General features: G+C 39.4%; 1 protein-coding gene across 5 annotated transcripts in view; it reads right to left on the reverse strand.

Moving 5' to 3' along the window:
• GANC (glucosidase alpha, neutral C) overlaps positions 1 to 13,560 on the reverse strand; it is a 75,930-nt gene that overhangs the window by 59,481 nt on the left and 2,889 nt on the right. For 4 of the 5 annotated variants that reach the window (XM_059913522.1, XM_059913520.1, XM_059913519.1 and 1 more), the window contains 3 exons: positions 12,498 to 12,560; positions 10,869 to 10,977; positions 2,809 to 2,936 (listed from right to left, as the gene is read on the reverse strand). In XM_059913522.1, the coding sequence (XP_059769505.1) occupies positions 2,809 to 2,936; positions 10,869 to 10,977; positions 12,498 to 12,560 (300 nt within the window). Of the gene's footprint in view, positions 1 to 2,808; positions 2,937 to 6,695; positions 6,889 to 10,868; positions 10,978 to 12,497; positions 12,561 to 13,560 lie in introns of those variants that run through there. The other variant, XM_059913523.1, reaches the window with a different exon arrangement.

Here is a 13,560-nt window from a genome sequence, read left to right on the forward strand (position 1 = left end):
GACCTGATGAAGCTGTGAATTCAATTTACGCTCTAATTCAGCAAACCACAGAATCTAACTCTGTATCTGATTTTCAGCTACAAGGACTCTGTAGATACAACTTTTAGGATTGTCATAGAAATCTATTAAGTTTCTGACAATGCTAAGAATTTAAAAGCCTGAAACTGCTGTTTTCTTTAAGTTCTTCAGTGAAATTAATAGCAGCCAGGCCACCTCAGAGTTTTGAATTTTGTATGGCAATCATGCTATGCTATGGCCCCACCACTTGGTTTTCCAGAGCCATGCTTTCAATAGGCACTCTATTTCAGGCAACCACAAGTAGTAATTTAAGTGACTGTCACAGAATGCCGTGGTTTATTGCTAGTCGTATTAATTTGCTAGAGCTGCCATAACAAAATACCACAGACTGGGGGGCTTAAACATCAGAAATTTATTTTCTCACAATTCTGGAGGCCAGAAATGCTAGATCAAAGTGTCAGCAGGTTTGGTTTCTTCTGAGGCTTTTCTTCTTGGCTTGCAGATGGCCATCCACTTGCTGTGTCGTCACATGGCCATCCCTTTGTCTGTGTTATCTGTATCCTAATCTCCTCCTCTTACAAGACACCAGTCATATTGGATTAGGGCCCACCCTAATGACCCTATTTTAACTTAATTACCTGGTCAAAGGCTCTATCTCGGAATAGTCACATTCTGAGGTATGGGGGGTTAGGGCTTCAACATATGAGTCTGGTGGGGGAGGGTAGTATTCAGCCCAAAACACTAATATCTCACCGTCCAATGAAAACCAGGTCCTCACTGCCTTCAAATCCAAGTAGATCAGCTAACTAAGCTCAGATTCCCGTCCTTGAGGGTCTGTTGCTTATACTCATTCTGATATCAATGACTATGTTAACCAAAACTCAACTGTAGATAACAGAAACAACTCTGGCTACTTTAACCAGAAAGTAAATAACTTAATATGGAGGAATTATTAGCTTACAACATCATGGAAGGTTTGAGGTAGCAGGTTCCTGGCTGAGTGTCCAGTAATGACTCCTAGAAAAATACTGCATAACTGCAGGCCAACAGAACTTCTCTCTCAGCTGGAATCAGGAAGCTGGGTAATCAGAAGTCAATGTGGCAACTGCTGGGCTCCAGGATCATGCCAGCTTAGCTGCAATCCAGAGATCGGGAAACCACTGCCCTAACTAGTGGCTCTAGAGTCATTCTATAGCTGCTGATGCACACCAGCAAAATGGGAGACTCAGTTCTGAAATCAAGATAACTGTAAGTGCATCTGATTGGTGGAATCTGAATTACATCAGAAACTAGCTACATGGGAGTCTGGGAAATGGAGAAATGTAATTTTTAGTTACTACAGTAGCCAAAGGTCCTCTAGAAAAAGGCTGAAATAGAAGCAAAACTAATATACCATATTTACTACACAATGCGAATAACACCCTGACTCCAAAACCTGGCAAAGATAGCACAGAAAAACTATAGACTAATGTTACTTATGAACACAGATGTAAAAATGTTAAAGGTCTACTAGTAAAATGAATCGTCCAGGAGAGTAAAAAATAATGTAATGTGACCAAGAGGAAATACACACACACACACACACACACACACACACACACACATACACACTCTCTCTCTCTCTCTCTCTCTCTCATTTGCCAAACTGCAAAGCCATGAGAATAGTCCGTTTTTAATTCTTATTTCCTAAGTTCTTAGCATATAGTAGTGGCTCAGTGATATATTTTAAACTTATGATAGTTCTAGCATAGCTAAATTAATTTCTCCTTATAATTTATGAACTTTTTTTTTTGGCTGTGTCAGGTCTTAATTGCAACACGCAGGATCTTTGTTGTGGCATGTGGGCTCTTTCGTTGCGGTGCGCAGGCTCTTCGTTGCAGCACGTGAACTTCTCTCTAGTTGCGGCGTGTGGGCTCCAGAGCGCATGGGCTCTGTAGTTGTGGCACGCAGGCTTAGCTGCCCTGCGGCATGTGGGATCTTAGTTCCCTGACCAAGGATCGAACCTGCGTCCCCTGCATTGGAAGGCGGACTCTTTACCACTGGACCACCAGGGAAGTCCCATAATTTATTAACTTTTTAGTAGATTTTCATGGAAAAAATAATCTACATAAAACTATGATAATAATGTAGTGAAAATTAAAGCATCTGGCATAATCTTATATTCCCTTAGTGGCATGATATAAAGAAAATAACAAACCAACAGACAGAACCAAGTTAAAATATCACCGGAAAATGTGCTGAGAATTGATGCAGATTCTGCAGGTATATGAAAAATGCTTTAATCCCCAAAGATTTTTTTTCCACCAGTTTTTCCAAACTGATTATTAATTTATCTCTGACTCTAAGACAGATTACATGTTAGACTTCTGAGACTGCCATTAATTAAAAGTGAGTCAGTCTAACTGTATAAATTACTGTAAGCATGGGAGTTTGGCTAGTACATTGGATCTCTGGAGCCCTGCTACTCATCTGAGTGAGTCAATTAAACAGCTCTCCTGCTTGCTCCCAAAGTCTGGCTGATAAACCACTTACTTTGTGAGGAGGAGAGAAGATCAGAAGCTCTGCTTCTCCCCATTAATAAGTGCTGATGAGTCAAATGGTGGAGGAAGAGAGTACAGAATGGATAACATCAAAATGGATAAATTTATCCCCAAATAACTGAAAACTAACTCTGCAAATGGTTGTATCTTTGAAGAAACAAAATATGAGACTCATACAAAAGCTGCTACTCAAGGTGTGATAGAAGAACATATTAAGGGTGTATCCAAGGTAGCGTGTTTCTTGGCTTACCTTACAGGGCTTGGCTTGCTTGTGAGGACATCAGGAACTTCATATCTGGGTTTCAAGGGTGTTTCTTCATTGATTTTAAGCCTGAAAATATTTCCCTCTATACCGTAAACTTCAGCCAGGAGAGGAACCTGGGAACACACACGAGATTAGTTTCAACAGGTTACCCAGGTCAGTTCTACAAATTACGATAATTAGAAAACCATGCTTAAATTATTATAGGCCAAGCAAACTGGAGAACAATGGCAATCATGAAGGAAAGGCTCCCCAATCTATATGTACTTGCTTGGCTCTACCTGGAGTAGAAACAAACAACTCCTATGTGTTCTATGGTTAGGCAAACATATAATTGTCCAGACCAGGACTGTTAAGAGTGAGAGGGCTCTCTATTAATAATGATAGTGGATGACAAGCATAAACTGAAACTGCCCTTGCAAAATTGGGACATGTGGCCCACTGTATCTATGATAAAGTACAGGTATCTTAAGAATAAGAGTTTGGTGTTAAAACTAGAGTAACTGGATTCCAGTTGAACTAAAGATGAAGGGTAACAAGCCACAGAATAGAAAAGAATAGACAGTAAAATGGTGGTCATTGGGGTTCTCTACTGTAGATGAATAAGGCTTCCTGTGCTAAAATCAAGGCACTTCCTGTACACTTAGGTTAAGGTCTGGGGAACTTTCTCTAGAGGCTGGGATATTCTCAGCTTTCTCAAGAGGATGGAGAATTTAGGTTAAATACTGCCTATGATGACAGATGGAAGCAACACAGAATCATAAAGAGAATACAGAATTTGAAAAATAAAACAATAACAACAAACTCTGAAGGCAGAGATGGCTGGATTTAGATTACAAAATGAGGCATCAAGATTAGGGAAATATCTTAAGACAGTGGTTTTCAACTGATGTGCCATGCTGCACTGGTTGCAAATCATTAAGTACAGTATGATGCCAAATTCTGGTTACAACTGGGTCTGTGTATTGTTACTATAATGTCTGTTAAATGAAAGGCTAAGCTGGGTAGCCTGTGTGAGGTAACACACAGAACAGGTACGATGTGGTGCAAGCAAGATATAGGAAGCAGGGATAATATTAATGCAGCACCAAAAAACAAAAACAATCCCTCTCCCCCAAAACGATGTTACTGGAACCTTGCTTCTTCAGAATATAGGAAAGTAGTCAGGGCACTTGAACAGTGACAGGACACTGAAGAGTGACCAGGTAAATAATGGTAAATAGGCTGTGGCTGCTTTTACAGACATTCTTAAAACAAGGTTATGATGTAGTACTGATCATACAATAATAATTTTTTCCCCAGCTTTATTGAGAAATAATTGGCATATTGTGTAAGTTTAAGTTGTACAACTCCTTGATTTGATACTTATATATTGCAAAAATGATCACCACCATAGCATTAGCTAACATCTGCATCAAGTCACATAATTACCATTTCCTTTTTGTGGTGTGAACATTTAAGATCTCTCTTAGCAACTTTCAAGTATATAATAGAGTATTATTAACTACAATCACTATGCTGTTAGTCATCTTATTATAGTTGGAAGTTTGTACTCTTTGGCCAACACCTCCCCCTTTCCCCCACCCCTAATCATACTGTAATTACTGCTTATATGTTTAATATTCATTTGTATATTTGATTTACTTCAAGTGTGCCATCAGAATTCTAAGATTTGAAAATGTATCCAAATATAAGGCTGAAATCCTGTTAGATTATGTATTCCCTCCCAAGTTAGACATAAATTTCCACTACTCTCTCAAATTTAATTCAACTAACATTTATTTGGCATCTAATATTGCGAAGTGCTGATTGCTGTGAAAAGGATGGCTAAACTCTTAGGGAGAGTGCAATTTAGAGGCAACACCTATATAGTAACTGTAAAGCATTTTATGATAAATGCTGAGACAGGACAAGGACACGTGCTGCGGGAGAAAAGGAAGGGGAATATTGATGACTGTAAGAAGAGGGGTTCTGGGACATCTCTCTGGAGGAAGAGGGACTTAAGCAGGGCCTTGAGGGATTAGTAGGACTTTGGGTAGGCAAAAATGGGCAAGAACATCCTAAGCAGAGGGCACACAGGTTGTCTGCTTATATGTGATTAACAAATTGCATTTAGTTTATATACTCAGAGATCCTCCCATTATTAGTAAAATAACTTTCTTAAAAATTTTTATTTTTTTAAACCAAAGACTGGTCTGATATGTTCTGTTCTTGAGGCTGCAGCCTAGTAAAGAATCCTAATTATATGAGAGAAGGTAGCAATAACCCTGCTTTTCCTATAATAACCCTAGGCAAGCAAACATACAAATCAGAGTCAAAGCCCCACTTTGTTTTCATTTTAACTTAATTAAGCAAACCAATTTTGCCAATAGGTAGCCCTTTGCAAAGTCAATATCCAGATTCATTCTTATCTCTTATTATCATCAACATAGCTTCATATTCCAAGCACATAATTTCCTTAGACCTTAGTATACATTTGCTTGTATGATCTGGCTCATGCTGTTTTTACTGGCTTAAAAAATCAACAGCAGCAGACTCTCAGAAGTCCAATAAGTAAAGCTACTTGGATTGAAGACAGCAGGAAGTGGCTCAGAGCCTCTACGGTTGAGCCCCCTCCCCTCCCTGCACTGAGTCCTGAGACACCTCTACGGAAACCTCAGGGCTCTGCGCGTGACAGTTTATAAACCACTTCCCTGGGCTTCTTAACTGCCAGTTATTGTCCAATTCTTCAACCAAAACTGGGCTGTCAAAAAGTCAGGACATGAATGTTACATCCTTCTATCTAAAACATTAAGAATTTCTAAACATTTCTGTTCTCTAGAGACCTGTTTGGACATTTATTTTAAAATAATATACAAATAAATTATTGAATCTCTATTAGTGATTAAAAATGACAATAAAAAATACGTTGTTACAGAAGTTAGATTGCATAAACTCAGAATTATTTAATGTTAATATTTAGAGAATAGCAGTAAAAACTGCAGCAAGATGGATTTATGTAAAATAAGTGAAGAAACATAAAATTAAACGTTTAAAATAAGGTGAGACAGCATGGGTTTTGCTCCCCTAGAAAGATTTAAGATGTGTAAATGTCCTCCTACACAGAGAAGATGAAATAAATCCTCAAAGAAAGGAATACATTTTGGAGGTTCATTTTAGTACCACAAGTCTCTACTTGGTTTTTCATTCAGAGGCTCACCTCTCATAATCTGGGAGAGCATAAATCCCCTTTTCCTATCTTATTTCTCCCATACTGAATAAAAATAAAACCCAGTAGTTTGTCATCCCTAAGTCTAGTTTTTTTGGCCACAAGGGCAAAAATATGAGACAGGTTATAAAAATCATGGTGGTAAAAACAGCCTTGTCTATACATTCAAGCAGTGGAATGATCACAGTTCCATTAAAAGTTTTTTTTTTTTTAATTTCACCCAAAACTAGTAGAGACTATGACTGAGTTAACAGAACAGCCCTCGAACACATATTTAAATGGTGGTGGGTATTAATAAGGGAAATTATGACCCCATCAACTTCTCCATGATGGGTAGATCTTGCTTGTCCTCTGGAACTAGGTCTCTCTACTATATTATAAGGAATAGTTAACCTAAAAGGCCTAGAGGAGTGAGCAAGGACCTCTCTCAGCTATTGGTCAAGACCTTCCAGGATTCAGAGAATGGTCTAAGATTCATTAAATTGCTGTAGGGCACTTATTGCCCCTTCCATAGTTGTGGCCAGTTGGTTTATTGCAAGCACTGATTCTCTATGGAGAACGCTGGCAAGTTCACGCTGGGCATTAGCATGTTCCCCAAGGACAATTAGCCTGTCCAGGTATGCTTCTGATTGCTTGGCCAGTTCCCCAATAAGATGCCTGTTCCTGGCCATTTCTGCAGAAACAGTCCTGATTAACCAGTAGTAGTTGTTCCTCATCTGTTGAGGAGGTGGCTGGTTGGGCAAAGCCCCATTGCTTAGATGAAGACGCAAGGGATAACTTCATGGAGGTGCTCAGAGATATCCCTGCATCCTTGGAGAAGCTGCCAGAAGTGTTGTCACCAGTGAAAACTTGCAAACAGGCTGCAAAATAAACATTTTGCCAAATAGTTCATCCATGTCATGAAAAAGCATAAAAATTAGCAACATAAAGTAGGTCAAAGATGTAGGTCTGTTCCAAATAGCCTTGCTAGCAGTGCTTTTTAGGTACACTCAGAAGATAGCATAAATTTCCCTGCTCTGGTGTCACAAGACTAGATCTTCTCTTTTTCTCAATCCAGGTCAAATTTTGACTGAAGGTAAAAAATTGATAATAGTAGAAAAAAAGAGGTCTAAAAAAGCAGTCAACACTTTACTGATAACTCCTTTAAGATTTTTTTCTGGAAGCTTCTTTATCAAATATCTGATTATTTTGTCATAAGAAATAGGACCCTATGTGAGAAAACTTAGGGATTTGAACCTGCAACCAGCTTTTCTTCAAAGCCTAGATGTCCTGACCTAGAGGCAACACACAGGGCAACACTTCAGTTTATTTTGTAACATTACTGTGTCCCAGGAACATCATGTTTGCTATGGACTGAATTTTCCCCCCTCCCCAAACCCTCCCCATTCTCCAACCCTTCAATTCATATGTTGAAGCCCTAACCCTCAATGTGATGGCACTTGGAGATGGGGCCTTGGGAGGTGTTTAGGTTTTGATGAGGTCATGAGGGTGGAGTCATGATGGGATTACTGCCTTTACAGGAAGAGACCAGAGAGTTAGCTGTCTCTCCATCATGTGAATATACAGTTGACCCCTGAACAGAGATTTGAACAGAATGGGTCCACTTATACATGGATTTTTTTTCAATAAATACTTACTATAGTACCATACAATCCTTGGTTGGTTGAATCGTGGATGTGGAACCCTGTATACTGAGGGCCGACTGTGAAGTCATACTTGGATATTCCACTGCTAACCCCTGCGTTGTTCAAGGGTCAACTGTACACTAAGGAGGTGGCAGTCTACAGGGCAGGAAGTGGGACCTTGATCTTGGGCTTCCCAGACTCCAGAACTGTGAGAAATAAAGGTTTGTTAAGACACCCAGCTTATGTTATAGCAGTGTGAGCTCACTAAGACAACGGTGAATGAAACTTGGTTCTGTTTCCTGGTTGCTTATCAAGTGGCAGGTTGGGAGAAGGGAATTGGGAAGAAGGATTTCAAAAATTAACAACAAAGCCTGACAACAAAATTATTGCTTTAAGAGTTTTAATGGTGTGAGGGCAGGTAGGCACTAAGAGTGCTGGATTTGTCAGAATCTGCCTCATCAGTGAAATCTGAGAACTGCAGCTGTGAGCTGAATATGATCCTCTTAGACTTTGGGCTCTGTCTCTCTGAACCTGAAATAAAAAGCTATCATTCTGAATAAGTGGATGTACGTGGCTTTTTAAAAATCTCCAGACCATATCCATACCAGATCCTACTGTGAAATCTCCCATGAAACACCCATCTCATCCCAGAAACAACCTCTAATGGAGGCTCCTTGACTATGCAGTGAGCAGGATACAAGGTTCAGACAACTTTAGAAATTACTGTTTGGATCTCTGTTGTCCCTGTCAAACTGATAGAGGGCACGAAGCCTTAAGTCCCTATTAGTCATCTCAACTCCAAGGGACAAGGAGGACATTAAAATGACGTTCAGTTCAGAATTTTAGGGTGACCTCCCAGAACATACATTGCATGCATTTGCCTGACATCAGAGCATGCAGATTCCCTGTGCAGCTCTGTTATTTCCAACACCTGAACATTGTGTCTGTTCCAAGGGGTCCTCAAAGTCTGTCTTGGGATCCACGTTGCTGACATCCTGGATCACTTGCCCTTGCTTGTCCGGCTCCTCAGCTCCCTTCTGAGCCATGTGCTGTCTTGCGCTGAGCTCTCATGGGTCCTCCTGGACTGTGGCTTCTTTTCCTTTGAAGGCATCCATTATCTAGTGGGCTCTGGTTCTGGCACCTGACCTGAACAGCATTGTCCCTTATATTTTCAGGATCCAAAGAGAGGTGTGTACAGAGAAGCTGACCTATCGTCTTGTAAAAGGCAGTGTGAGAGGATCCACCACTAACTTCACTGGTGTGGAGCTGCATTGAGAAGTTGCATGTTGGCCCACACTGGTATTCCGAGTGCCTCATTTACTCTGCCTCGGCATGTGTCGTGTGTCGTCACGACAGTGGATTGTTCAGGTGCGCAACAGACTGAGCCTCCCCAAGGACAGAAAGGGATTCCTGCCCTGACCATGGGACAGCTACAACTCTCTGGGGCTAGACACATCAGAGGCAAGAAGGAAAAAGAGCCAATGACAGGAAAAATGAGAAAGGAAGGGATCTGACTGCTGGTATTAAAGGCCTACCGACTCCTGGAAGGTCTCTGGTGGACTCCTTGCATTTCCTGGAGCCAAGTGCTTTTGCTGACCCTGAATACAGGGGTTTGGCTGGGTATTGGGCTATTAGACCACATGCAAATTGCGGGTGGCTCTCTAGGAAAGAAATTAATGCTGCCCCATGTTTTCCCATGAACAGCTTTCAAACTTGGCTACAAAAGGATGTAAAGTTTGGGAGACCTGGATCAGTAGTTGAGGAACTATGACTTCCGGGGTACCATGAGCTGTGAACTCAAAGGTTGCACAGATGCCAAGCAAGGGGGGAAATTCCTCCAGAAAAAAATGAGTGGTATTAAGAAGTAGCACTAGGTTTTGAAGAAAGGCTAACCATCCCTTCAGTGTAGTTAAGAGAAAAGAACTAAGTGTGCTGCTACCACGACTACATCCTTAAGTAACCATAAGTTGGGAAAAAGGGACGGGGATAGAGAACACAAACTGTTGATATGATTCTAGCCCCTATTTTGAATTCAGGCAAGAAAGCTATGTTAGAGGATTCTACACCTTTGAAGTGACTAAAATCTCTAAAACTTCATATGGAAGGTAGCCTTCCTCACCGTGCCATTGCTCCTCCTGCCTGGGAATAAAGTTGAGCCTCCCGGCTAAGTTAAAGGCCTTACAAATGTTATAGAGAACGCCCTGATGTTGTGGGGCAGTGTTTGCTCTGTCTTCTCCAAGAAGATTCCTCAGTGTAATGTTATACGGCAAGCGCTAAGGTAGTCACAAGATCTCTCACAATGCTGCAGTGAAAGTGGGGATGTCTTCTCAGTCTGCTTCCCAGAACTGGGATTTGTTAGTGAGCGGATGGAATTACTATCTAAGCTGTTATGGGACTAGACTGCATGTCTTTACTTATGTCCTTCAGCGAATTACCAATTAAACCAGATTGGTCTGGGAGGCCTTAGAAGCTTAGGACACCTTTCGAAGACAGGGGAGGATGTGAAGTGAGGGTCAGGTTGGAAGCATCAGCTACTTGTGCATAACCACACTTCCTAGCCCGGCCCACAGCACTTCCTCTGTGACTGGCCCATCTGAAGTAGTGTGAAAACTTGACAGATGAGAAAAAGCACTTAGGATACTGCTCTAATCCTTTCAGCATGTAATAACTATGGTGATCTGTTAGTGAAGCAGCTTAGGGGAGGGAACATTTGTGACTTATTCAACTGCATAGACCATTGTTCCTCTTGCCCACTGACATTTTGAGGTTTGGACATTCACTGAATCTGTACCTTGCTTGAGGGTATGTTGTGTAATAGTGATAAAAAAAGCGTGGGTGTGTGACAGAGTCTACAGTCACAGGTGAAAATTCTGATTACTAGCTATGACTTTGAGCAAGTGGCATTTTAGACTTCAATTTCCTTACCTGAAAATTACGGACAATGCAATGTACCTCTTAGATGTATTCTGAAGATTAATTAAAAGGAAATAACATTCGTAAAACATCTAAGAAAGCATCTGATACAAGGCAATCTGTATGTTGATAGTCATATTACTTTTAAAGTAGCATTGTGTAGATATTAAAAAGATGGCATTACTTCTCTCACAAAGTTTATTTTTGAAGCATAGTTTAATTAGCCTTTGTGGAAATTTACTTCATTCAACCCAAATAAATATAGAAACAAATAATTCTCTGTAGAAAATACTTTTTCTCACCTTAGCTGCTTCGTTGATGATTTGGAACCTGGTGCTCTCTTTGCCTGCCGTGACTGAGTCTAGTAATGCCCGATAGGTAGACTTCTTGGAGAGCCGCTGTTTCTGACGCCTACAGATTTGGAGTATACAGACGCCTGAGAATGATTTGTGACTCTCAGCCTCCAAAAGACTATATTACCATGTGGAAGTCATTAAAATTCACTTCGATAGTAAGGGAACTGGGCACAGGCAGTATATTAGTACTCCAATAAAGCACTAAGAGGAGTATCAATAATTTAGAGAGCTAACGAAATTAATAAGCAGAGTGCTAATGCAATTAATAAAATAATAAGAAGAGTACTAATAAAATTGTTCACCATAACACTACTCAAGGATGGTATTTTGTCCCCTTTATTGAGAAGGTGGGGCAGTTTTCGTAGATGACACGTATTAGCTTGTTGATGGCCCTCCCTCTTTCCATGAAATGTACACTTTAATTGAAACTTGATAAATTTTAGTGGAAATCCAATATAATCCAGTGGTTTGTCAAGGTGACCAGGAGTTCACTATAGAATTCCCTCTAAGGTACCTGTTCAGAATTAAAATGATATGATTTTCTTTCTCTAGAGTAGTGTGTATAAATTAGAAAGTTGTATGATGTAATTTTTGGTGATTTCAGTTTCAGGACCACATAAAGGTAGACACTCAAAAAATTTTTTAAAGAAATATTTTGTGAGGCTCTGGGGAAATAGGCAATCATATAGTGGTGATGGGAGTGCAAAATGACACAATCTCTATGGAGGGATATCTGGTAATAGTTAAAATTTCAAATACATTTACTCTTTGACCTAGTAATCCCACTCCTGGAAATTCATCCTACAAATATACCTGCATGTGTAGGAAATGACATATGTATAGCTTTTCACTGTGGCAGTGACGTTACAGCAAGACTGAAAACAACCCAAGGGTCTAGCAATAGGAGAGAGACTGAATACATTATAATTTACTCAATGGAATACCATACAGCTATGAAAAAGAGGACAATTTCCATATACTCATACAGAGCTCTTCAGAATAAATTATGAAGCAGAAAAAAAGAGGTATACAACAGTGTATATAGAAAGCTACTTGGCGTAAGAATGGTGGTGATCTAAGAATGTGTGCATTCACAAAAAGAAATACTGGAAAGATAAATAAGAAATTAATAAATCTGGTTACTTACAGGGAAAGATGTGGAATGGGGTGGAAGGGGACAAGAAGGAGATTAACATTTTTCAATGTGTATCTTTTTATATTTGATTTTTGAACCATGTAAAAGTATGATTTCTTCAAAGATTCAAAATTTTAACATTAGTTGAAAAACACTTTGACTTTTAAAATACCTGTTTATTAACACAGTAATGTTAATTATAATGTATAAGTATATAATATAATTAATTATAATTAATAATAACATTAATAATAAAATAATACAGGAGTTAAGCTAGAGTAGTAAAGGTGAATTTCTCCTGTCAATAAATTCTTTAATCACTGAATTTCCTAATTGACTCTTTCCTCAGAAAGTCTATCAGTTCTCAAAAATTTAATAAACATCAATTTTGAAATATTTTCAGAACTATTCTACCTAGGTCATATACTTCCTCTTCTTACCTGTAGAAAGCAATCTTGCTGCAGTCTTTGAAAATGTTTTTATCCACAGCTTCATCTTCAACACTAATAAAAAGACATTTTAAGAAACTTATTTTACATAGGGTTTGTGAATCCAAATTTTGTACCTTCTCTAACTATAATATAAATCATGGGACATAAATCACTGTGATGCAAAATTGTGTCATGGCCATAACATAACACAATAATGTGTTTGCTGCAGAACAACATCCTTTTGTAAACCGCCCATGGTAAACAACAAAACATGAAGTTCTGGGATTGCTCAGAAAGCAACAGAAAAAGAGCACCGTCACTTATGAGAAAGGGTTCTTTAAAATTAATGACTGAAGGCTATGGCTACAACAATAAAATCTGAAGGAGTAAAAACAAAAAGCCCCAAACCAAACCAACATAAACAACCCACCCACCTATTTATTCAACAAAATATTTTCAGAACATTCTTGCTGAGTGTTGGGCTCTGAGGAAGATAAGAAGTAATGTGTCCGAGCTTTCTTTGAGAGCCTAACCAACATCACAAATCAACCTGACAAATGATATAACAGGTATGTTCGAGGTGCTAGAATAAGGATAGAAACAGACAGAGAAGGAAAATCCTTTGCTTTTTAAGATGATGCTGACAATCTAGGGGCCAATGTTTTTTATTTTTTATTTATTTTTAACATCTTTATTAGAGTATAATTGCTTTACAATGGTGTGTTAGTTTCTGCTTTATAACAAAGTGAATCAGTTATACATATACATATGTCCCCATATCTCTTCGCTCTTGCATCTCCCTCCCTCCCACCCTCCCTATCCCACCCCTCTAGGTGGTCACAAAGCACCGAGCTGATCTCCCTCTGCTATGCGGCTGCTTCCCACTAGCTATCTATTTTACGTTTGGTAGTGTATATATGTCCATGCCACTCTCTCACTTTGTCCCAGCTTACCCTTCCCTCTCCCCGTATCCTCAAGTCCATTCTCTAGTAGGTTTGCATCTTTATTCCCGTCTTGCCCCTAGGTTCTTCTGACAATTTTTTTTCTTTTTTCTTTCTTTTTTTTTTTTTTT

This window comes from Balaenoptera ricei, chromosome 2 (genome assembly GCF_028023285.1).
Source record: "Balaenoptera ricei isolate mBalRic1 chromosome 2, mBalRic1.hap2, whole genome shotgun sequence".
In the NCBI taxonomy this organism is placed as follows: domain Eukaryota; kingdom Metazoa; phylum Chordata; class Mammalia; order Artiodactyla; family Balaenopteridae; genus Balaenoptera; species Balaenoptera ricei.